Raw genomic sequence first — 25,124 nt, 5'->3', positions numbered from 1 at the left:
TCTACTATACATTGGCTGCATTGACTTTCATCGCCATGCATTATCCCGCCACACATTACGTATTACGCGCATCACTGTGATAATGTTCTCTAACTTAGCTCACCATGAATCTCTTCTTCACACAAATATCTCCCTTCCCCCTCCCCTCCAGATGGTGGTCGGCTCGGACATGGCCGAACTTCTCCTGCGAGACGGCGACCCGGTCACCTCTGGGGGCCCCTCTGAGGGTCCCGGGGACCCGGCCGAGGGCCCGCGGAGGGCCCGCCGGCCGGCCGGGGCCGCGGAGTGGACCGAGCGCTGGTGACCCGCGCCGAGCGACGGCCGAGCCGGTGGCGGTACAAGGTTCACCGAACTGCTGCTGTATGGACACAGGAAAGAGGCACTTGGTGAGTGAGGAGAGAGAAGATCCTGGCAGAGGGCTGGGCAGAGAAATGGGATGGTGGCGATTGAGTAGATTGAGTAGAGTAGCAGACAGGGTGGATGATTTAGTGGATAGACGAAGTAGGGCGCAAAATGACCTTGTAGTCGGCGCGCCCTTAAGCCCCAATAAACAAACAAGGATATACGAAGTATGGTTTAATTGGTGGTTAGGGTTGTTTGGTGTGGAACCTATACCAAATATGCAAGACAGTTAGGATATATTTTGATTTTTAGTGCACTTGATGAGAATTCTGTTATATAGACGCGTGCTTGATATGGGGCTATCCAGACAAAACAATTATTAAGTCAAACATTGTCTTGGGTACCCGTTGTTGGCTGCACGCCACTGAGTTCTCTTTCAGCTCCGTGAGTTAACACGCGCACCGACGGGGGGGGGCGGATATCCGCCCCCCCCCCCCTGAGGTTTTTCGCGAATAGCGGGAAAACCGAAATTTGGTACGACTATTCTCTCATCAATTTTACACATGGTGTGCAAGTTTGAACCTCGTAACTTTTAAGGTCAGGTCACCAGGTCACTTTGAATGACCCAACCTCAAGTCACTTTTTTGCAACTTTGTCACCGTGCCAGAGCTACAGTAGATGTCGGAGGTCTTTGAAAGTCGCAGGATGTTATAAGGTCATTAGTAGCTACAATTTGTATACCTCGGAATTTTGATATCGTTGACCTAAGGTTAGCTCAATTTCTCGACCTCCCCATTATAAGTCAATGGGGGAAAAATCAACTCCCTGTTTTTACCACTAAAACGGGTCGGAATGGCCCCATAAACCATACATGACCTCATATACGATCAACCTTCGCTACCTTGAGGTCTGTTTTGCTGTTGGGCAGCTTTAAGGTCATGTGACGTCATCAAAGGTCACCAAAGGGTTTTTGCCAATAACTCCGTACAGGAACAAGATACAGCCGCGCGGATGGTCTCATTGTGTTCAGCTCGTCAAGGCGCATCGAATGATATACATGATGACCTCGAGGTCACGTGACCTGAGGTCAACCTTTGACCTTGACCTTTCGAGGTCAACATATATATATATCATTCGATGCGGATTGACGAGAGGATCACGATGATGCCCTTAGTTTGCTCCTATCTTGACTAATTCGAAAGTTATTCGAGAAAAACTATCTCCATATCTAGCGCCGCCATTTTGACTTTTTTGACCCCTGTGACATCATCTTTGACCTGACCTGAAAATGATCTTTGTAAAAATTGTAGACCTTGTCCGTGCGTATCCCATGCCGTTTACCGCTTGTCTCTATCTTGCTTCGTTCTCGAGATCTCAGGGGGGGGGGGCGGTCATCCGCCCCCCCCGTCGGTACGAAGTTGGCGCAGACCCCCGTCGGTGCGCGGGTTAATACGTTACGCACTGTCACAGTCCCACACAGCTGCAATTCCACCTGATATCCTCTCACAATCACCCTTCCTTCTTACAGAGTGGGCCATGAAGCAGGGTATCTGGGGGCACGCGCTGTTCCTGGCCAGTAAGATGGACCAGCGTACCTACGGTCAGGTGATGACCAGGTTCGCTAACGGACTGCTACAGAACGATCCGCTGCAGACGCTCTATCAGCTCATGTCGGGCCGGCAGCCGTCTTGTACCACGGTAAGGAAGGGCGAGGAGTGGGGGGAGCCCACCTGCACTACATTTGTACAGAGGGTGGAGGGGAGACTTTGTGGACAACTATACCTGAGGGGTGAGGGCCTTGGGTGGGGCAGCCGTTCTCCACCACGGTAAAGGAGGGGAGTTTTAGGGGAATGGGCGGTAAATAGGGGACTAAGGGAAGCCCTCGTCAGCGCTGCGGTACGAGGGGGGACTAAAAGAAGGCTTCGTGAGCAACCGGTACTTGGGAGATCGTCTTTAACCACAGTAGAGTTTATTGTTGGGAAAGTGAGGTGCAAATGTGATCCACGACTCATGATTTGTCACTGAATTTCTGAAAGTGATTTGCTTTGCCTAACCCGTCACTGTCCAATGCCCTAATTCTCTAACTGTCCCGCCTGTGCCTTTCAGAGCTGCGCCGATGAGCGGTGGGGCGACTGGCGGCCCCATCTGGCCATGATTCTGTCTAACACCACCCATCGGCCGGAGCTGAACCAACGGGCCATCGTCACACTGGGAGACACGCTCGGTGGGTGTGGTGGGGGTGTGGATGGATGGGTTGTACTGGTGGGAGGGATGGGAGAGGTGGGAGAGATGCTTGAGTGGAAGGGAGGGTAACTTGCTGGGGTGGTGGGAAGGTGCTGGGGTCGAACTATGCAGAATGAGTGGCTGGTGGGAGAGATCCGCACTATGTGCCGCTGAAAGTCGGGCAAATGTACTAATAAAACAACCGATAAAGATACGGTTCCATTATTCTAAGTAATGGAAATTGCGATGTAAATTGCGTCCCATAGTTCTGAAGTAATTGCAATTTATGCCAAAAGCAGACGGTGAACGATTCGTTCAGCATTGTTACAGTTAGACACAAGCTTTCCATCACCCCAAGTCTAACCTCCCCTCCCATCCCCCCCTCCAGCGGCTCGCGGTCTTCTGCACGCGGCGCACTTTTGTTACCTGATGGCCCAGTGCGAGTTTGGTCCATACGAGCGGAAATCGTCCAAACTGGTGCTGATCGGGTCGGCCCATCAACTACCATGGAGCCAGTTCGCCACCAACGAGGCCATTCAGCGCACGGAGGTGTTTGAGTACGCCCAGAGTCTCGGCGCCGCGGACTACGTGCTCACTCATCTACAGGTGAGGGGAGGGATGGTCGATGTTCGGTAGGGCAGAAAAACTATGAGAGTTAGGGATAGATAAGTTGGTTGGTGGTTGACCAGGCTTTGATGGGACTTGTAAAGATGATCCTGTATTTTCAGGTATTATACGTTGTTGACCGTTAGCTGTTATTTTTATCAGCTTCAATTAACGATGCATCGACAGTTCACCGCACTGCCCCAGCTTCTTCCTCAAATTCACCCTTGGTCACTGGTCAGTCCAGCTGCAGCTGATCTTCCCTCTGGTCGCTAATCTAGCTCTGATCTGCCACTAACATTGACCCTGACCTGACGCTGACACTGACTGGTACCTCTGACCTGACCCTGAGTCCTTAACCTGACACGAGGTACACCTAACCTGGCCCCACCCTGATCTAATCCTTACCTCAGTCTTGACCCTGGCCTGACCTAGACCTTATGACGTGACCCTTGCGTCATGCTGAGGTGTCACTGACTGACCGCTTGTCCCGTCCACAGGCGATGAAGTTCATCTACGCCACGCGACTGGCCGAGGTCGGTCTGATTACCGAGTGTCTCCACTACTGTGAGGTGATCGGGGGGCTGATCGCCAAGTACCCCAGCTCGTTCAACTACTGTGAGTAACCCGCGTCACTCGATACCGTATACATGTCTTAGTGAACCATGTCAGTCAGTACCTCAACTCCTTTTAAACTACCGGCACTACCGGCATTACTCCAGCCCTAACTACTGTGAGTAACCCGCATCACCCAACTACCGCTGTACGTCCTCGCCTCAGTGAACTGGGGTTAGCGCCCAGTCTCACCCAATTGAGTAGAGCTCGAGTTTGAGAGGAGTAGAGTAACCTGGATTCACTCAGTCCTGATCATAACATATTTATACGAGATCGGATAGTACGCATCGCTACCAATTAGGTTAGAGTTTTGTCCTCGTCTGATAGCTGTTTGAATAGCGTAGTTACACCCGGCCTCGTCAAGAAGTGTGCACCTTAAATAAACAAAAACTACACTACAAATTGGTTTGTAACCAGTCACTGACTCCTACGCTCCGCCCCGCTACAGCTCTGGTGAGCCGCGTGTACGCACTGGGCAGCCAGCTCAAGTACCACGACGCCCACTACCAGTCGGGCGAGGGCGAGCTCTCCGAAATGGGCGACCCCGAGTGGCTACTGGCGCTGCAGAATGTCCTGGTCGAGATGCAGGTGAGACGGGGGAGGTAGGAGGAGTGTGGTACGCTGAGGGAGGGAAAAGGGGATCGGGAGAATAGGAGTAGGATGGGTGGAAGAAGAGATCTATGTAGTTCTGCTGCTTGCACCTAAGTTATCAAATAATTGACCCTAGCGACTCGTTGTCGTCCCTCTCTATTTGGCAAAGCTAAAGTGACATGTTTTGCTTCAGTTTCACTAAGGTATCTATGTCGATGTATCTATGTCTAACTCTTGTCAAATTTATAAATTGGAAAAAGAATCCACGATTTTATCATCACTTGTTTTCTATTCTACATTTTGTTCGCTGCACGTGTATTTTTAAGCGTTGGATCTCATTTTTGGCACATAATTGGGTGGCAGCATCCAGCCTAGTCTTTGTCCCGTGCTGGGACGGATCCTGGAGTCCTGCCCCAGCCCCCTTTGATGGGTTTTGCTCCTCATTGTATCAATCTCCGAGCTAACCGACCTCCCTGGTGTGTCCGTCTCGGCAGAACGGCCGTATTCCGGCCTACCCGCAGCCGACCGATGCCGCTGCGGTAGCCGGCGGCGGCGCAGAGCCTGCGGAGCTGGTGGCAGACCCCGCCGCCGCCGAGCAGCTCCAGCTCCAGCACCAGGAGCAGCACCAGTTCCAGGAACAGCACCAGCCCCAGCCGGAGTACGGGGTGACGCCGCAGCAGCCGCCGGCAGAACCACAGGTATGAGACACGCCTGCCGACCACGTACCCGGCCCGGCCGGGCCGACCGTGGGTCTATGCGGCGGCGCTAACGGCCTGGCGCGGGGCTCGGGCGGGGGATGCGGTGGCTGGATGATATGTTGGATAGTTTTGGGTTCTTAAACAGAGATATGAGCAGTTCTATGGCGGCGTCGTACAGTCGTGTACAGGTTGATGGTCCCCTACTCTTTATCTACCGGGTTCCTATGGCTCAGCATTGGCAGCAGCCGCCTGGTACCGGTAGGCTGTGCCGCATGACCCGAGAGTGAAGCGGCACAGCCTACCCACACTGTATGACACCGGCTCGGGTCGCCTGGTAGAGCGATTTGACCGGACGTTGCGTTACACCGGCTGGGGGGAGGGGGGGGGGGTAAGGGTCAGGCCTGTCTATTTGGCTCGGCTCGGTGGATGAGGCGGGCTGGAGTGTGGTGTGGGGCGGGGGTGATGTGGGGAGGGAGTGAGCAGACCTGGGGCTGGGTGTGTTTGTGGTCACTTGTCGCATAGAACCGATCGTAATCCACCCTCCAAAAATTCGCTTTAGAGATATTCACAAAACCCAGGGGGGTTCAAACACCCATTTCCCAAGTGGGTGCGGAAGGACAGGTAAGGGTCCATACGGTCTCCTCATGAATTGCAGCAAAGAAAGAAAACAGAACTGTCACCAAATAATCTTTCTGAAAAGTGGACTATAGTCTGTTTTTCGTATCTTCTACCTTCACTCAAAGATGTTTTGTTCCTCCAGCACGTTTTTAGGGTATAGTTTTCAAATCTTGGCCGCATGGCCCACCACTCATTGCAGGAGTTTGTTGCTCGTGTTGGAGTTCGCCTTCGCTGCGCAGTTCAAATCGGAAAAGAAACCTTTAAGATAGATATCGCTTGTATTATCGTTACCACGGTTTATTGGTACTGACTACCGACCTATACACAAGGACGTTTTGCTGAGAACATTTAAAGAATAGTTTAAAGCTAGCACTTCCTTGTCATGGGTACAAGAAACTAAATGTGTTACCTATATTTTTCAAATGGTTAATTTATGTTTTGCTGTATTTACGTTGCGATAACTTTTACACCGACAATAACAAAATTATCTTAGCCCACGCCCGCTTGGGGGTCCCCAGGCAGATTTGCTTCATCTTATTATTTTCCTATCTGCCTCACGCGATCATCCCGAAAAGTAAGAAAGGTGCGAAGACACGGGCAAGAATCGATAGCTCTCAACAATTACTTTCAGCAGTATACGTATATAGTAGGTATATACCGCATTTTGCTGAGGTCAATAGTGAAGGCTGCTGAAGGTCATTAATTTAAAAAAACTCCCGAGCTCAACATGTTTGGACAAATCTGACCAAACCTTGTCAACCGATTGAACTACAGCGCCGTCGAAACATCTTTAGTTCTAGCAGCTGTTAGGTATTGTCGAAAGCTGCTGGTGATCTTTATCATCTGACATGACTTTTTGAGTGACCGCTGGCAATCACCAACGCCTTAGGGCTTATATTATGATACACAAATGCAGGTAATAACAACAATAACACCAACGTATACATTTTTCGTATTATATTGCGCTGAAAGCATGACGGAGTTGAACTGTGCCACCACCGTCGGTGTTTCTCCGCGCCTTCAACACTTTTCGTTCTGGGCCTGTATTCACGTCGACATCTTACGATCAGTTTTCATCGTACGATCGATTTGGTATTCATGTTGACCATCTTAACTTTTTATCGTACGATCAGTCTGGATATTTAGGATACTTCTAATTCACGTTGACAATCTTAAGATAATTTGGTATTCATGTCAAAAGTCCTAGGATTTATCCTACGACCCAACTTAAGATGTCGTAGCAGTTCCGAAGATTTTATTTTTAGCAGCATATTCCGGGACGACATAGAAAATGGATCCTCCGTCAAATGATACAGCAAACGAAATATATTCAAACAGTTATTAGTGAGCTATTCTTAACATTATAAAAGTACCACAGATTTGGTATGCTTCAAAGTTATTATGAAAATTATTTTACCATTAGGTATTATAATATAATACAAATGATCATATGAAGAATAAATCGATAAAACATGCATGTTAACCCGCGCCCCACTGGGGTTTGCCTATAACACGCCCTACTGGGGGGGGGGGGGCTATTCATAGCCCCCCTCCTAACTCCAAAACTACTGGGCCGATCGTCAAAAATTTAGCTACCTTAGGGAAATGATTGAAGTATATTGTGACAAAGTTTAAAAATATCGGTCGGAAATTTTTTTTGAGATATCGAGGTTTTAGTGACGTCATAATTTCTCATTTTTCGACCAAAAACAGCATATTTTCAAAAAATCGTATAAAATCACAGAATAGACATACAGACATGCCGTAAACGCCATTAGACTGCCAATGCCATGAGCAATCAAATGGCCATCTTCGATTTTTGATTATCGTTCTGAATTGTCCAAAATCTTGAACTGAATCTTGGCAATTTCTCGTGAGTCGTGACTTCTTCACGACCATGATAAATGCATTTCTTAAATTGAATTTTTTTTTTAACCAAACACGTACACATATGGTAAAATGAATCTCACCATAGTGTTATACGCCCAAAATTACCCATTAAACATGTGTCACAGGCTGCGAATATCAGTTTTGATTTTCAGGGATATGTGCCTACCCGGTTGACCTGACCTTGACCCTGACCTATGCTTGAATGACCCCTACATGGATCTGACACTCATCCTTATATCCTCCAGCCTTATATGAAGGATTGTGTACCGTTTTGACAGAGTTTATGACGAGAGGCGCCCATTGCGAAGTCCTGAAGTTCATGCTACTGAAAGCCCGATTTCAGGTGTTTGACCTAACCTTGACCCGACATTGGCTGTATGCATTGGCTGTAAGCAGCATGCTGATTGGCTGACGATGACGTGGCTGCAATCCTGTGCAAGGCACGCATTCCTCTGCAAGGCACTCTTTTCGGAACGAGAAATGGAATATCTTCGTCTAGGGTGATCGTTGAGCCGTAAAAGCTCCTGATTTGTGCTAGTCTCAGCTCAAGCTACGAAACTGCTAGTCCAGTTCAAAACCCCATGTTAAAAGTGAACTATTTCCTTAGAATTTGTTCAATGGAATTTGGTAGATATTCATTTTTGCTCACTCTCTAGGTACCATGCAACACTACTTCTATGCCAATTCATTAACTTTTTTGAAGGTGGGAAGGTCCTTTTAAGCACGAACCACCCTACTAGTCGGTCCCCAACGGTGCACCAAATTTGAGCGCGTGTACAATTTTGCGCGTGCGCACGTGCCAATTGCGTCACAATTGACTTTTGCTCGGCACCCTCCTAAGCGGTTCCTAAAGCCTAAAGGTGTACCAAATTTAAGCGCAATCGGCCCAGCCGTTCTCGAGATCCGGAAGCGGCTTCTTGCGCGTGCGCACGTGCGAAGTGCGAACAGGGTCACAATTGACTTTTGCTCGACAACCTCCTGAGCGATTCCTAAAGGCGTACCAAATTTAAGCGCAATTGGCCTAGCCGTCCTCGAGATCCGGAAGCGGCCTGCTGCGCGCGCGCACGTGCAACCGGAGTCACAAATGACATTGCTCGGCACCCTCTTAAGCGGTTCCTAAAGGTGTACCAAATTTGGGCGCAATCGGCCTCGCCGTTCTCTATATATGGAAGCGGCCTCCTGCACGTGCGCACGTGCGAACGGGGTCCCAAACGACTTTTGACCGGCACGCTACTAAGCGGTCCCTACCGGTGTGCCAATTTTGAGCGCAATTGGTCCAGCCGTTCCCGAGATCTAGGCGCGACCACCGCACGTGCGCACGTGCAGAAGTATCCCTAACGTGACACATGGAAATGCATTGCCTGATGAGTGCCTACCCACATGCCAAGTTTCAGCGCAATGGGCACGATAATTACATAGTTATTGTAATTGCTACAAACATGACATCTCTTTATTATGCACGTGCCATGGTCACCCACTTGCATCGAGAAAAGTCGTGTCCTCGGCAGAATGGATGAATATACCCTACAAACATATTTCCTGGTAAATCGATCCTGTGCTTACTCAGACATAATCCTCTCAAAAACGTAAATTCAGCAGAACGACTTTGGTTTCTGAGTTGACATCCTTGGCTTCGCAAGAGCCACATGACACGGCGATCACCCAGGTGCATCAAGAGTAGTCAATTACGAGGTAGGAGGGATGGGGCTACCAAACAAAAAAGACCGCGGTTCAATCGGCCCAGCGGTGGCCGAGATGAAAGCTTCTCAAAAGCGTTGTAGGGCAGGCCGGTCCGAGCTGTACCACTCATACTGATATTTTCCCGTTACATTGAAAACTCTTTTTCGCGCTCGCTCGCAAGAAAAAAAAATCATAAACAACAATTTTAATACCTAAATATACAATTCATAAGCATAGGTGACGTCTTACGACAGCTCAGTGAGTAGTCGTATCTTCCCAATACCTTCATCATTAAGGTCTTACGATCATCTTAAGATTCGACTTAAGATGTCCCGACGTGAATCGCACTTACGATCGATCGTACGACAAATGTCTACGACCAAAATTTTGATCGTAAGATAAATCTTAACTGTTTGCGATGCCAACGTGAATACCAAATTATCGTACGACAAAGAGCGATCGTAAGATAAATCTTACGAAAAATTCCGACGTGAATACGGGCCCTGGTATCCAAGGAAGTACTATAAGTTCGTTATTCAGGCGATATTCGTTGGTTGTGCTCCTTCTTCACCGCCTTATTTCAGTCACCTAGCCCACATTTCTTTTGCTTTGAAACACGGAATATATAGTCTACGACATGGAATGGACAGGAGCTTCGATTAGCATTGCCACGTGTGTAACCAAAAATCAAGGATTTTGCCGGATGAATATCCGGAGATCCGGAGGATGCGGATGAATTTCTTTCCACGTGGGTTTATATTTTCTTAACATTTCATACATTTTTTCTTAACAATCGTCGAATTTCTTCAAGGGTCAAGTTGTGTCTGTGACTTTGAAATGGTTACCGGATATTTTATTGGAAACTTTTAGCACACATTGTTATGGGAGCATTTATACATATTCATTGCATTACAGTTTTAACATTGGTCTAAAATTAAATGAAATTCGATGAAATTCGTCCAAAATTTGATGAAGATGAGGAAGTGCGAGCACTCGCGCTCTACTTTCAGGGTCCCAGGACTATATATGGCCTTGGTCCCAGGGCGTATCGGTTCCTACAAAAACGGTACGCCCTTCCCCATCCTCGAACTCTGCGGAGGAAGATGGAAAAAATACAGATGCGACCTGGCTTTCATGACGCTATCTTGGCTCTCATAAAAGAGAAGTTCGCCGGAGCAAGTGCCAAGGACAAGCTGTGCATCATTTCGTTCGACGAAATGCAGCTGAAACCGAGGTTGGCCTACCAGCGGGGTGATGATGTCATCGAGGGCTTCACTGATCATGGCTCTCTCTCTGCCGCGCCAATGCCTGCGCCGACCACGCCTTGGTCATGATGGTGCGGGGTGTCAGTGTCACCAAACGCTGGAAACAGCCCATCGGTTTCTTTCTGAGTTCCGGAACGACCAAGGCCGTTGTGCAGCAGCAGCTGTTAACACAGTGTGTTCAACGTGTAACAACAGCGGGATTCACTGTGCTAGCTACAACTTGTGACATGTCAAAGAACAACCAGGCGACCTACAGACTGCTCGGAGCTGCGGAAACCGGCTTGTTCACCGTGGACGGGCACGAGGTTGCTGCTCTGTATGACGTGCCTCACATCTTCAAATGCATACGAAATGCATTAATGAAATACGATATTGAAGTAGACGGTGACGGGTGAAGTAGCCTCTTGGAGTCATTTAGAAACACTCTACGCACTGGAATGCGCTTCTTCCCCACGGGCTGCTCCAAAACTAAGCCAGAAACACATCAGGCCAAACAGCTTTGAAAAATGAAAGTCAGCTATGCCCTACAGGTGATGAGCCGGACAGTAGCAGCAGCAATCACATTGCATGCGACCCACGGTAAGCTCCCGCGCACTGCACTCCCGACTGCTACTCTCCTGCTGCGCCTCAACGACCTGCTCGATGTGCTAAACTCTTCTGCCCGGTTCGACCCCTGCTCAAAGCGACGCGCGATATCCAGCCTCCATCCAGCAACGGCGGGAGAACACATGCAGTTTCTTCAGGAGAGCGACGCCTGGCTGCAGCGGTGGACGGTCGGTGGCGGCGCCAGCATCGACTCCATTCGAGGACTGCGACAAACGATAAAAGGCGTGGTGAAAATCTGGGACTTGTGTCAGGCTGCTGGGTGCACGTTCCTGTGCACTCGCCGCTTAAACCAAGATCCAAGCTACTGAAAATGAAAGAGAGTATCTCGACAAAAATATATATTAGGCACATACACGGTGCCTGTGTATGTACCTACTACCTACTTAAAATGAAGAAACATTATGACAACGTTTGAAAACGTTTAACACAACCCCTCCTCTAAATGCATTTATGAAACGTGAGTGGGCCAATAAAGGCAACTAGTTTTAACTGTAACAAAAAGCACTTCTGGGCACGTAAATGGGGTAAATGTGGTAAAATGTGGTAAAATTCACCACCCCATATCGCCTCTACCGGAAACCCGTTTTAACCCCCGAAGGACATTGGTAATAGAGCAGGATCGTTCATGTTTATCAAAACAGCCGGCAACTTTCTATCGCAGCGAAAGGTTGGCTAGGACGAGAGTCATTGCTTTCACTGACTATGACAAACCTACTCGAACGGATTTTCACCTAGGAAGTTACCAAACGAATGTTGAAAAATACATCAGCACCATAAAAAAACATTACCCACCATCCTCAGCAACGCCGCCTCCCGCCGGCGTCCACCGGAAAAGGGCGGCAAACGAGCGAAGTTTAAATTGTCAGAAGTGATTCCAGACAGCAACACCTGATTAGAATAAAATGCACCTTCTCATATTGCCCCGGTACCCCGTTATGCCCCACCTTCCCCTATTAGTTATAGGTCTGGCAACTATACTTTCATCCTCGTAAAGGAAGTAGCCACAGCGAATCCGCACGACTAAATCATAGGTCGCCAAAAACTCGGCAGTTACAGGAAATCTCGATCTTGTCCATTCCATGTCGTAGACTATATATTCCGTGCTTTGAAACGTTGAAAGAAAACGTTACGATCATTTTGTCTTGTCTGAGACCAAGGCCATTGCCCTTCTGTTGTTTGAAATATAATGAAATTAGAAAGGGATAATTTTGCCAGAATGAAAATATGATGACACGTTTTTATGCAAATGCATTTCACTTGACAAAGAACATCGCATTTTGATTAACGGGATAGGCCAAGGGGACAGACGTTCGATCTTGCAGTTGCTTCGAGATAAAAATTGACTTTGCAGCGGTGTTGATTTAATTGGATGTTCGCTGGAGCACGTGATTAGAGAGTTTACCGTCTTTGAGTGAAGGTAGAAGATACGAAAAACAGACTATAATCGCATAGCCTCGGACACAGAAATAAACATCCAGCACGCGAAGCGTCTCGAACCGGGCCTCTCACTGCCGGTCAGTTTGACAGTCTAGCATTCCTACGCTGAGCTGCACCGGATGGTGGCCACGGCCGGGGCAAAGTCTGGCCGGGCGGGCGGCGGGGCCGGGAGGTCGGCAGCAAAGTCAATGAATGTTTTTGTGGTTTCGGGTGCCGGTCGCTCTAGCTTGGTGGAATGATGATGGATCTTTGGTAAAACTTTCAACGTGGAGTCCCGGTTCGAGCCTCATCGGGGCTCCTGCTACTTTTCCGAGTTAGGATCTGTTTTGATTTTAGTGGTTGCGAGCCATTTATACGGTTTTATATCTACATGTCGATTGTCGATTGATTGATTGATTCATTCATTCGTTCATTTAATACAAGTCGACATTTAGCATACGAATTGACATCCAGGATCAATCCGATCAATCTACCATTTTCATAAGCGTATTGCCTAAATATCATGCATATATGTGGCACAAGACCTATGGTTGCCTCGATACCATGCCAAATCACGTTTTGCACAATGCACAAGTAAATTATATTCGCTGGGTCTTCCGTGCATTGTGCTTAGCAAAAACAGGAATGCAATTGTTAAGCGACGCAAAATGTGCAATGCAGCAAGTGACCACACACACCCGCCCAGCCCCCATGGTCCACCAACACGCCCCACACCACTCGCCAGCCCACGCCAACCACCGAGACGAGCCCCTCCCCCCGCGCTGGTCTGACGCGACAGCTGGTCTACAAAGCGCTCCACCCGGCGACCCGAGCCGATGTCAAACGGCGTGGGTAGACTGTGCCGCTTCACTCTCGGGTCATGCGGCACAGCCTACCGGTACCAGGCGGCTGCTGCCAATGCTGAGCCATAGGAACCCGGTGGATAAAGAGTAGGGGACCATCAACCTGTACACGACTGTACATACGTGTGTGGTATTCGTTGAAGATGATTTTTGTTGACTCCATGCCTTGTCTGTGGTCTGTCATGTTACTGGCGTAGCGATAGTTCCAAAAGTCTCCTCCGTTTTGCCATATGACATTGACACCTATCTCCCTCCACCTTGCTCTCCCCTCTTCCTCCACAGGCTGCAGCTGCGGGCGGCACGTACGACCCCGCTCAGTACCTGCAGCAGCAGGCCGACCCGTCCGCTTCCGCCGCCGCTCCGTACGATCCGGCTGCCTTCCAGCAGTCCCAGCCGTTCGTACCGGTCGATCAGACGGACGGGGGAGGTGGGGCGGACTACTGGGGCGGCTGGGGATACGCCAACACACCCGCTGCGCCCACACCCGGCCAGGATAATGGGACAGGTGAGACGGAGCGGAACGTGAGGATGGACTGTGAGGAGGGTCTTGGTGGGACTCGGGCGTCTGTGGGAAGGGATGGAAGTTTTCCTCTGCGGGAAGTTTTCCTCTCCCCCGATGAAACGCTGTTGGTCGCTTCTTGTCAGAGGATAGGTTGTCGCCGAGAATGGCCTTCGGCACCACAGCGGCGAACACAATCTTTCCAAATCCAAATCCAAATCCAAATCCAGTGTATTGAGGTCTCCATTTAAATGGCTTTTCAGCCCTCTCGTCGTGTACATACAAGTATTAAAATTCGCTGACAAACATGTGAATCATTACGCAGTACGTACATAAAAGGCTAAAATCAACGCAATAGCGAAACACTAAACACCGAAAGAAATAAAAGACATCTAAAATACACGGTTTTCCTCTGCGGGAAATGGTTTTCCTCTTTTCAGCTGTTACGTATGCATTTTGGATTTGGTAAAATATAAGCCAGCTTTATCATCGCTCAATTTCATCGGTTTTGATTTGTTGGCTTGTGTCAACGCCCTTGGGTTTTATACGAGCCGTATTTAAGCATGTAATAAAAGTTATAGCAGACTAATAGTAATAGCAGACTCGTATTTAAGCATGTAATAAAAAGCATGTACTCGAAAGTAATAGCAGACTCGTATTTAAGCATGTAATAAAAGTTAACCAGTAGCCACCATCTTATGACTTAATCACGATTTGACGATATACTGGTGTTATGCAGAGGGCGGCATGGAGGCCACCCAGCCGGGTCAGACGGACACCTCCCCACCGCCATCTGCCGCCGACGATAAGAACTTCAACTACTGGGACCAGCCGCGCAAAATGGTGAGCACCGCCTATATTGTGTTTTGTAAACGGAACGACTTGTTTTGTTTGTGCGTTGTGATATGGACGTTGCATGGTGGTTTGCATTTGATCTGATGTAGTTGTGTATGTTGTGTAGGTAAATTGGGTTGCATAGTTTTGTATCGTGGCTGCACGGCTATGCTATTTAGTTTACTTTCAATGTGTCTGTTATTGCATGCGCATCGCGCAAATGCAGGAAGACACGACACCAAGGTTGTCACTAACCGTATATTAAAAAAAAACATGGTTGCGGGAAATTTTATGGGAAGGCGTGACAGTTCTTGCGCGCCGTAACTTTAATTCTTGCTTTCTTTTGTAATACCTTTATACTTCTATAAACTCTTATGTAAAACATTGCTCTTTCTATTATTTTGATATAGCATCAGCTTAATATGCGTTTCTTTGAATGGCTCTTTATATATCGCTTATATGCCTTAGATTTGTTCCATTTATTTGGTTTGGTCTGATAAGTTTTACGCTTAGGTGTTCTATGATATATTTTTTTTTTCAAATCGTCAGCTGCTGTCCCATTTTAAGTCAGCAAACTGATTTGACTTTCTTCCAAACATTGTGTTTGTCTGTTTTCACATGCTCACGTTTCTATTATTTTGTATTCGTTTGCCTTCGATTTCGCCAAGCTGTCCAGTGCCATGTTTATGCCTCTTCGTACGTCCGTGGAGCTCTTTCAGTCATGGCTGTCGATAACATATTTCACCAACCCGGACTCCAGTCCTGACTCCGCCTCTGTCACTGCCCGCCTGTCCTCTTCTGTCGTGCCTTTCTTAGCCGTCACTGCCCTTCTAACCTTTGTTCCACCAACCCTGTAACGTGCTTGACCTCATCACTACCAGACTGACTTCCACGTCCCCCCTAGCCTGACCTCCGGCCTGCTGACCTCCCCAGACTCCCGTCCTGGCGTCGCCTCTGTCACTGCCCGCCTAACCCAACTTCCGTCCCGCCTCCCCAGACTCCCGTCCTGGCGCCGCCTCTGTTCCACTCCACGCCGCAGACTCCGGTCGCCCCTGGCACCGGCCCTGGAGCCGCCTCTGGCACTCCCAGCCCGCGGCGCCGCTCGGTGACCTTTGCCACGCCCTTGCTGCTGACCTCTGACCGTCGTTCGCCCGCGGGGCTCGTCCTCAACCGGTCCGGGGTCGGATCGCTGACCTCGGAAAGGTCACCCCTCGGCGCTGTGAGTGGGGAAGGGGCGGGGGATGACGGACGGGTTGTAGGAAGGGGTAGGGTGGGGAAAGTCTTTCGGAGAAAGGCCTGCCGTTGGCTGAAGACGACATCCATGCTTTTCATGCGCTTATAATTAATTAATTGCCCAATGTAAAACAAATGGCTGGCTGACTTTCTTTGCCAATTAGCAGTTTAGGAAGATAATACTGATGAGCTCAAGATTATCTACTCGTATTCGAGTCAATGTTTCGATGCTCTCTGAATTTCTGTCATGAAATATTGGTTTGATGAGGTCGTCTTCCGTGACTTCTGATCTCAGCAGAATCCTGGGCAGATTACTTTTGTGCAATGTGTGCCGTTTGTCGCCGTCAATGCCTGACGTGACGGTTTGCCGCGAACGATTATTACGGCAACGTTAATTATAATTTTACAGTTCTTGCATACGGCAAATGCATTAACAGCGTATTGCATAGTACATACGGCTGGTGGTCAATTACAAATCCAATGGTTAGGTATGCGCATTTACTTCTTCGTGGATTTGTAGTGGGTTGGTGTTTGGAGGAGGCGTTGTTACGCGCATGGTCAACTTGTGGTTTCAGTTACGAAAACGAGTGTATTCTATTTTTGAGAGCCTTGGATGTTGAATGCCTTACTGTTCGTAGCACTTACCATAGCTGACTATTCTGCGTGGGGCTCTAGTATGAGTTGCCGTTATGTGCAGTAACCAGCATGTAATGTGCTAGAGTCAGTAATAATCTGCATATCGGACTTTTGGGTAAATTGGTTTTAAGTCGCTCTTTTTGTTCATCCAGGGTCAAACACCCTGTGTAAAATTGCGTTTGCATGCGGGTTTTTGTAATGTTACTACGTTTTACTGTCGAAATGATTTTGTTGCAACTGCGTGTACTTTTGGTGCATTTCATGGCCACAGTCTGAGAGCATTGATTTCTCGATCTCATGTATTTTAGCGGCCTCAATTTTTGTGAATTGTGTAAACCGTGCGCAAATGTAATCCATATAGAAGTAACTTGTCCGAACTTTAGAAGCTCATAGCTCGTTTTATTTAATCATCCCGACTTGTTTCTCCAATGTAATTTCTAATGGCCTAATTTTGGCCCACGTATCACAAACGTAGGCCAACGTAGATGTCATGTGAGGAGTCCGCGGTGTGTTCCCGACCGTCTGCCCGACGTCATGTGCAATCTCTAACCTGCTTCCCTCCTTCCCAGACGGACCACAACCTCAGCAACCTGGCCAAACGCTCCTCCACATCCTCGGTCCGCCCGCCAGCCAATCAGCGAGCCCGCGCCGCCGCCGCGTCCAATCGCCGAACGCCAGCCGCCGGACGTCAGCCAATCAGCAGCGCCGTCTCAGCCGCTCAGCCAATCAGCGGCCTGGACACACCCACCGGCGCTGGAGGAAATCAGCTGCGCCACCGCGTCAACGCTCGCCGCACGGCAGCTTCTGCGCCGCAAACGTCTCATACAACCACATCAACCAGCCGCCGGAGCAACCTACGCCGCGAACCGACTCATCAGGACACGGCGCGGCCGGAGACATCTAGCGGCCGGCAGGCGAAGCTCGAGTGCCGCCCGGCGCCGCTAGGTGACGGCACGGTGCGCACATACCCGATTGATGAACCGTGCTGCGCGCCGCCTCATCTGTGCAGAGAGCACGCGCGACTGGCCCCGGCCACCGGCGACGGACGGGCGGACTCCGTCGGAGAGGATTCCGAGGTACCGGAGCATGGCACGGGACGGGTCACGGGGCGGGTCACGGGTCGTGTCACGGGACGGGTCACGGAACGGAGTCAGGTCAGGGCTCTGAGCGCACTGTAGGCTGAATTTAGGAGGGTGCGCGGTTTGGGGAGAGTAGACGGGTATTCTTAATCCACATTGGATCGGGTCGCTCTCGCAAGGTACCGCTCGAAACTTGTTTAAATGCTGCCTGCGAATCCAATACTGGTTTATCGACTGAGCTGTTGCGTCAGACTTCAACCTGACAAGTGCTGCAGGCTCAGTAAAGTAATATTGCCGGGGGCCATAGACTTCTCTCGCATTTGAAAACCTTGTAGAAGCCAGCGCATCGCTTTATAATCATTTATGCCTTTGTGAACCGGTGAAATCCAGTCAGTTGAATGCGGCAGGCTGACAGCTCACACATGCAGAGCTTCCCATATGCATATCAGAGCTACACCTTACCAGAGTTGAACGAACTCCACCCCCGCGATTCAAGGGAGCGCTCTCTCTCTCTTTCTCTCTCTCTCTCTCTCTCTCTCTCTCTCTCTCTCTCTCTCTCTCTCTCTCTCTCTCTCTCTCTCTCTCTCTCTCTCTCTCTCTCTCTCTCTCTCTCTCTCTCTCTCTCTCTCTCTCTCTCTCTCTCTCTCTCTCTCTATCTCTCTCTCTCTCTCTCTCTCTCTCTCTCTCTCTCTCTCTCTCTCTCTCTCTCTCTCTCTCTCTCTCTCTCTCTCTCTCTCTCTCTCTCTCTCTCTTCTCCTTTTTCCCCTCCCCCTCCTCTCCCTTCTCTTATGTCTCTCTCTCGACATTGACTCCGGCCTCGCCGAACGCCTTTATCAGTCACTCCCCTTCATCTCTCCCACTCTCCCCTACTTCCCCAGTGTCGGTCCTCTTTCTATCACCTCTCGCCTCTGTCTCTTGGACACTTGTCGGCGCCTAGCCTGTCCCAGCGAAGCTGTCGCCGCCGCCGCCACCGCCGCCGGCGCGGCGCCTGGCAGTCTCGAGTCGCATTGATTTTTGGGCCGAGCTCCCCGGTTCGGTCGGCCGCTGCGGCGACGACGGCGGCAGGCGGATAGGGCTAGTCGGAATACCGTGGAATTATGCTTTTATCGGGAAAAGCTAAATGCGCATCATAAGCGGAATTTTATTGCGCTCGGCCGCTGTTCGGTTGATAGGTAATACGTTTTTTCGCATATCCGGGGTCATTTGCGATGAAAATGATTATCAATGTTCTGAAAGGCGACTACAGGTTGAATGGGTAACTGCGATTATAGCCAGTCATTTGAGGCATAATATAACGGAAACTTAGTCACAAGACGGACCGGCGTTTTGGGCATGGGTTGCTGGGAACATCGCGGTGTGTAGGGCAATAGAAACGACCCGATACCGTGACTCCGGGGATGAGGCCGGGTCGGACCGGGCTGAGTGGTTCCCCAGGGGCGGGCACTGGGACTGTCTGAATGGGACCGCGGTGGTTGGGGCGAGAGTAGCCGGGCTGGGTCCGCGGGGTCCCCTGGGCAGGGGTACTGGCGACCATGGGTCGGGCGGGACCGGATAGTGGCTGGGACCCCCGGGGACTGGGTACGGAACCGGCCCGGCCAATGGCGCTACATTGGTGAGGGAAGGGCGGTGGCCCCGGCACTGCATGATAGTTGTGATTGGTAGCTGCTGAGACTGTGATTATGCAGTGCTGCTATGACGTGTTTACTGTTAACGCTGCTTAGTCCTGGCTGTTTTCAGAAAGCTTTTAGCTTTTTGCACTTTTGTTTTAGTATTTTATTTCTGAGATACCGTTTTATTATGTTTGTTTTCTGGAAAGGTTCTTGTCTTGCTTGCGTCTGCTCATTAGCTGGAAAATACTGTGAACTAGAACATCCCTCTGCGATGTTTTTGCATCTGATGCTTCAGTTGATTTCTGTTGCTTAGCAACGCCGGTTATTGCCGGTTTTTATTGGTTGTGGCTGATATTGCGATTCGTCTGGGTCGTTTCGTTGAAAATCGCATGCTGTGTTGCGCTCGATATGTCGTGATTTTTCCAATTTGCGTTGTTTTTGCTGAACGTTGTGTAATTTGTGACATGTTGGAGTCGTTTTCTTACGACATTTCATTGCATATTATGAGTATGTTGATGCCGTTTTTCCTTTTTGCGATCGTCTTTTACTTTTAATTGCTAGTACTTCTGCACGTTATTTGATTTTGGCATAATGTAATTAGCGTTGTTTTTGTGTCTTCTTCATGACAATGCCTCTGCATTTGCGCTGAGTTTTATGTTCTCTTTCGCTTATACGCATAATTCTTCCGATTGTTTTATTAATTTATTTTCTTCTTTCGCCGATGTTGTGTCTTAGTTATGTGCTCACCAATGATAAGCATCAGTGTTTCATGAAACTTGGGTATTAACCCGCGCACCGACGGGGGGGGCGGATATCCGCCCCTCCCCTGAGGTTTTTCGCGAATAGCGGGAAAACCGCGGCGCGTAGCGCCGCGAAATTTGGTATGACTATAACCTCATCAATTTTACACATGGTGTGCAAGTTTGAACCTCCTACCTTTTAAGGTCAGGTCACCAGGTCACTTTGAATGACCCAACCTCAAGTCACTTTTTTGCAACTTTGTCACCGTGCCAGAGCTACAGTAGATGTCGGAGGCCTTTGAAAGTCGCAGGATATTATTAGGTCATTAGTAGCTACAATTTGTATGTCTCGGAATTTTGATATCGGTGACCTAAGGTCAGGTCAATTTCGCGACCTCCCCATTATAAGTCAATGGGGGAAAAATCAACTCCCTGTTTTTACCACTAAAACGGGTCGGAATGGCCCCATATACCATACATGACTTCATATACGATCAACCTTCACTACCTTGAGGTCTGTTTTGCTGTTGGGCAGCTGTGAGGTCATGTGACGTCATCAAAGGTCACCAAAGGTTTTTGGCCAATAACTCCGTACAGGAACAAGATACAGACGCGTGGATGGTCTCATTGTGTTCAGCTCGTCAAGACGCATCCGAATGATATACATGATGACCTCGAGGTCACGTGACCTGAGGTCAACCTTTGACCTTGACCTTTCGAGGTCAACGTATATATCATTCGATGCGGATTGACGAGAGGATCACGATGATGCCCTTAGTTTGTTCCTATCTTGACTAATTCGAAAGTTATTCGAGAAAAACTCTCTCCATATCTAGCGCCGCCATTTTGACTTTTTCGACCCCTGTGACGTCATCTTTGACCTGACCTGAAAATGACCTTAGTAAAATTTGTAGATCTTGGCCGTGCGTATCCGATGCCGTTTACCGCTTGTCGCTATCTTGCTTCGTTCTCGAGATCTCAGGGGGGGGGCGGTCATCCGCCCCCCCCCCCCCCCCGTCGGTACTAAGTTGGCGCAGACCCCCGTCGGTGCGCGGGTTAACCATGAGGCACACATTTCTCTAGAAGTCTATGATTGATGTTTTGTTATTTTATTTGAAAATGTACACAGAAATCGCACCAAATGCTGTAAATTATGTAATGTCTGTTACTGGTGACAAAGTCGATCGGGTAGTGATGATCATCTGTCCTGCCCTAGCCTTGATCATGGTCCGGAATATCTGAACTGCTCCTGACGTCTCATTTGATCACCGCCAATCCTGTTATTCCAATCGGTCAGTTGTATTTCAATCCGGTGACCTGACCTTGTATCTGACCTGACCTAAGACCTGACCTGACGTGAACAGCTGGTCCCTGACCTGATGCCTGACTTGATTTGATATCTGTCCTGATCATATTTTAATCCCATCTCACGCCAAACTAATCACCAGATATTTTCTTCCCATAATCTGACCTTGACCTGACATTGACCTCACATAACCCGTGCCCGCAGAGTGAGGCGTCGTCGGTGCCATCTGAGAACGAATCAGAGCCGGCCAAAGGGTCGGCCCCGCCCCCTACGACCAGCGCCAGCCAATCAGCGTCCGGCGCGCCGTCCAACGACCAATCAGGAGGCGGGTGGTTCGGCGGCCTCTTCAGTCGACTGGGCAAACCCAAAAACCAGATGAAACTGCCCGATGATAAGGATAAATCGGTAAGTTCAATGACATCAGTAGACCGGTCAACTTAGTTTACCTTTGATAGCAGTAAGAGGGCTGCAAGTCAATTGGTGCAGTTATGTGGTAGAATTCAACTCTGTGTTATTGTATTCATGCGGCTTGAGGCTTTTTTTAATCAATTGTATTTTTGCTCATACCCTAAGGCTTAATTGGTATTCGTGCGTCCATCTTTCGCTTACTTTTTCGAAATATTTTCCTCGCTAAAATTGGAAAATTTGAGTAGACATAAAGCTAAAATTGGTGTAATCCAGGAGTAATTGGTTTAGCAACTTGAGGCCATTTTATGAATCAGTCGCGTTCCTTTCGAGGCCGTCAATATTGGTTCTTTTGTATTTTGTTGTTGGAATACCGTTGGTATGCTGTTGTAAATGATTCCCATGCTTTTAAAATAGCGCGCTTGCAAAAGGCTATAATAGGCGACGTGCTAGGATCTAGAGAGTTGATGGACTGGAAGATGCCAATGATAACCATATTAAGCCAAAAATATTAATCCTAATAGCAAGACGGCTGGCGTTGTTTTGGACTGCGAATAGCGTTTCTATGAAAATAGCGCACATTTGCGTCGGAGTATTTTACAGAAAGTTCAACTCTGGGCATATTGGACGCGGCTTGAGCCTGCGTCAAGCAGTCAGGTGCGCGGTGTGGGACTTTTCTCGTCTGAACGGGGATTTCCTGGTTGTCTGGAGACCTAACCACCCTATGCATGTGTAACAGACACATTTAGCTGGAGCGCCGTAGTTGAACCGTAACTTAAAGCTGACTGCGTTTGCTGCCACGCCCGCCGTAAGTTTTGCTTATCGAGCGCCGAAGGGTCTGGAACCGGGGCTATCACCATCGATGTGGCTTCGCCCGACGTATCGCTCCCTGCGCAGCAGCGCCGACGCCAGCAGTGATTTATGAATGTATATGGTCCATAAGTGACGCACCAAGCATTGATATGGAACGCAATGACCTTCCATATCATGGTAATTTTATTCCATCAGGTTTAGCTACATCGCCTTTCCGCCGGCCCATTTCGGAGAGCGTTCCTGACTCTGGTATGCGGGAGAGGGGCATCATATCTCTCTGGACACGCCTGCTTCCAACCGGACGTGACCAATCATAATGCGCTTCATTAGAGTCGTTTCCATTAACTCACGATTTGATGACCACTGCTGGAGTGATGGTTTCTTGAAGGTAATTACACTTATGCTGTTTGAATTCGAGACCGGCTTAATGATTGTTCGCGATGCGCTCTACGGAATTTTTGGATGTGATTAGTAATTATCGGTCCCGCCCGAAACCCGGTGCGGTCTTTTGTGTTGCCAAAATTTAATTTGCAATTAGTATTTGATGAAGTGGTTCCAGGAAGTGTTCTGCCTGTTGCGGAGTGGGAACCATCAAATGAAGGGAATTCTTTCATAATTTATTCCGTGCGATTTCCAGTAACACTGTGTTGACACTGTAGGCGCACACGTTTCTACAATCAGTCGAACCTATAAACGGAGCAACGGCCCGCGATTGAACCGAATACTGCTTACATACAACCACGTCATCGCAGGTCAGCCGTTAAATTGTTTTCCTCCAAATGGCCTCTGTATGATTCGCTATAGCGCGAAGCCATTTGCAACTTTGCCCAACCATGAACGGCCATCTCTGATGGTAGTCTCAAAGTTCATGCTATTCGCCGAAGCCCAGCCTCTGACGTGGGTTAGCGCGGGGAACAGGAGCTTTGAAGCCCCTCAGAGCCGAGGCCTGTGATAGCCTGAGCGAAATATAGCTGGTCTGTCTGCCTGGCTGGCTGACATCGATGTACCTTTTTGCGAATGATCATGGGTCAGTGATTATTGGTGGTGGCGTCTGCAGAAATTTTATCCGCTTTTTATCTCCGTGCTTGAAGAAGAAGAAAAAAACAGTGGTCGTACTTGGTAATTATTCTCCTTTGGTAACCTTTGGTAACCATAGTTTCTCATTTGTTGTTTTCCTTTTGATCTTTCATTCTTTCTCTTGTATGCTTTATTCTATTTCTTTGTCTGGTTCTCCGTTGTCTTTTCATCAAAACATTGTTTTTTTATTCGTCACATCATTTGTTACGTCGGAAAACCTCTGGCAGACCACGATTCAGGCTTTAGCTCTTCACGTGTCGACAAGGTCAAAGTGAAATCCCCTACTGCTGATGACAGCGTTAGCAGCGGCGGCGGCGGCGGCTCAGCCCTAATTAGTGAAGATCACTGAAAGTTTGAGCCCCAGGCAGTAGACCGGCGACCCCGGGTGCGCGTCAAAGGGTCCGGGTGTGTTTTGGGACATAGTGGGGGAAATATGTTTTCTCTAGGATAATTACCTTACTCTTGCTGGTGACGGTGGCAACTAGCGCGCATCGAAGACAGCGAAATGGTGCTGGCTACTAAATTTTCTAGTCATTTTAAATGTCTTTAGATGATGCTGACCTCTGAGTTGTTGTATGAATAGTGTTAAAAAAATATGTAGTTATGCCCAGCGGGAGAGGTATTGAACCAACTGGGCGGCTGCTTCTGTTGGCATGACGTTGTTTTGTCGCACCAGAAGAACTTTCGAACTCGGACAATGGTCGCTCTTAATTGAGGCGATCTGTAGCACGTCCTCTGATCGGTTTTTGATCGGTATTACTGAGATGAGCTCACTGAAATTAGACTACAGATTCAATGGTTACATTGGTAATTTAGCTGACCAATTATTGGCGCAAAGGCGCAGAGTTTCCTTTCTGCAGCAGTGCAAAACTCGTCTGTTCGATCCTGACAAGGCACTGTTCTTTGAGCGATTAATGTTTTTTTTTTGTGGCTTAACAGGCTTATGAGATGTCAGTGAAATCTGCCATAGTTTTCTTCTCTTTTTTTTTGTAAAGGCTCAATGTCAGGGTAAACGGTACTGTTTCTGTGTTGCCAAGTTTGTCTAAGAAGCACTATGGTGCCGAGGCCTTAGGAGTGACAAGCATTGGCGGCTATTTTTAGTCCGTCTTCAGTGTCGCACGGAGACTAGCTTTTTTCGGTGGCTCGCTCAGCGACTGTCCAGCGTCCATTACCCGAGGTATCACGATAAGTCCTTCAGTTCTCTGTCTAATGTGTATCGTCCGTTGCCACAGAGACACTTCTTGCGAAACCCTGTCTCCAAAGGTCGCCAAGCATTAGTGCTATCATCTGGCATAGCCACCAATGCGGGCCCGTCCTCTCTGACCAGTCGTTATTGACATGTGAATGGCTCGTCGTCGAACTCATGAAACTTAACCCGCCGTCTTTACGAATACCTATTTTGTGGTAGCCGATGAAGCAGGAACTGTTACTTGGTAGTCCTTGGTCACCAGCCTGCACGATGTAGAGGTAGAGTTCATGAAA

At 48.8% G+C, this 25,124-nt stretch overlaps 1 protein-coding gene across 3 annotated transcripts in view; it reads left to right on the top strand.

The window, feature by feature from the left end:
• The first annotated feature begins 156 nt into the window (after positions 1-156).
• Positions 157-25,124, top strand: part of LOC122376660 (protein transport protein Sec16A-like) — a 37,663-nt gene continuing 12,695 nt past the window's right edge. The window contains exons 1-12 of one of the 3 annotated variants that reach the window (XM_043356564.1): positions 157-386; positions 1,871-2,040; positions 2,449-2,566; positions 2,954-3,171; positions 3,669-3,786; positions 4,232-4,371; positions 4,869-5,072; positions 13,693-13,915; positions 14,649-14,752; positions 15,741-15,962; positions 17,182-17,688; positions 21,552-21,752. In XM_043356564.1, coding sequence (XP_043212499.1) covers positions 1,879-2,040; positions 2,449-2,566; positions 2,954-3,171; positions 3,669-3,786; positions 4,232-4,371; positions 4,869-5,072; positions 13,693-13,915; positions 14,649-14,752; positions 15,741-15,962; positions 17,182-17,688; positions 21,552-21,752 — 2,217 coding nt within the window. In that variant the 5' untranslated portion in view covers positions 157-386; positions 1,871-1,878. The remainder of the gene's footprint in view (positions 387-1,870; positions 2,041-2,448; positions 2,567-2,953; positions 3,172-3,668; positions 3,787-4,231; positions 4,372-4,868; positions 5,073-13,692; positions 13,916-14,648; positions 14,753-15,740; positions 15,963-17,181; positions 17,689-21,551; positions 21,753-25,124) is intronic. The other 2 variants (XM_043356565.1, XM_043356566.1) reach the window with 2 other exon arrangements.

This window comes from Amphibalanus amphitrite, unplaced genomic scaffold (assembly GCF_019059575.1).
Source record: "Amphibalanus amphitrite isolate SeventyFive unplaced genomic scaffold, NRLGWU_Aamphi_draft 002226F_arrow, whole genome shotgun sequence".
In the NCBI taxonomy this organism is placed as follows: domain Eukaryota; kingdom Metazoa; phylum Arthropoda; class Thecostraca; order Balanomorpha; family Balanidae; genus Amphibalanus; species Amphibalanus amphitrite.
Note: the sequence above shows the minus strand (reverse complement) of the source record. Positions and strands in the feature narration are given on the sequence as shown.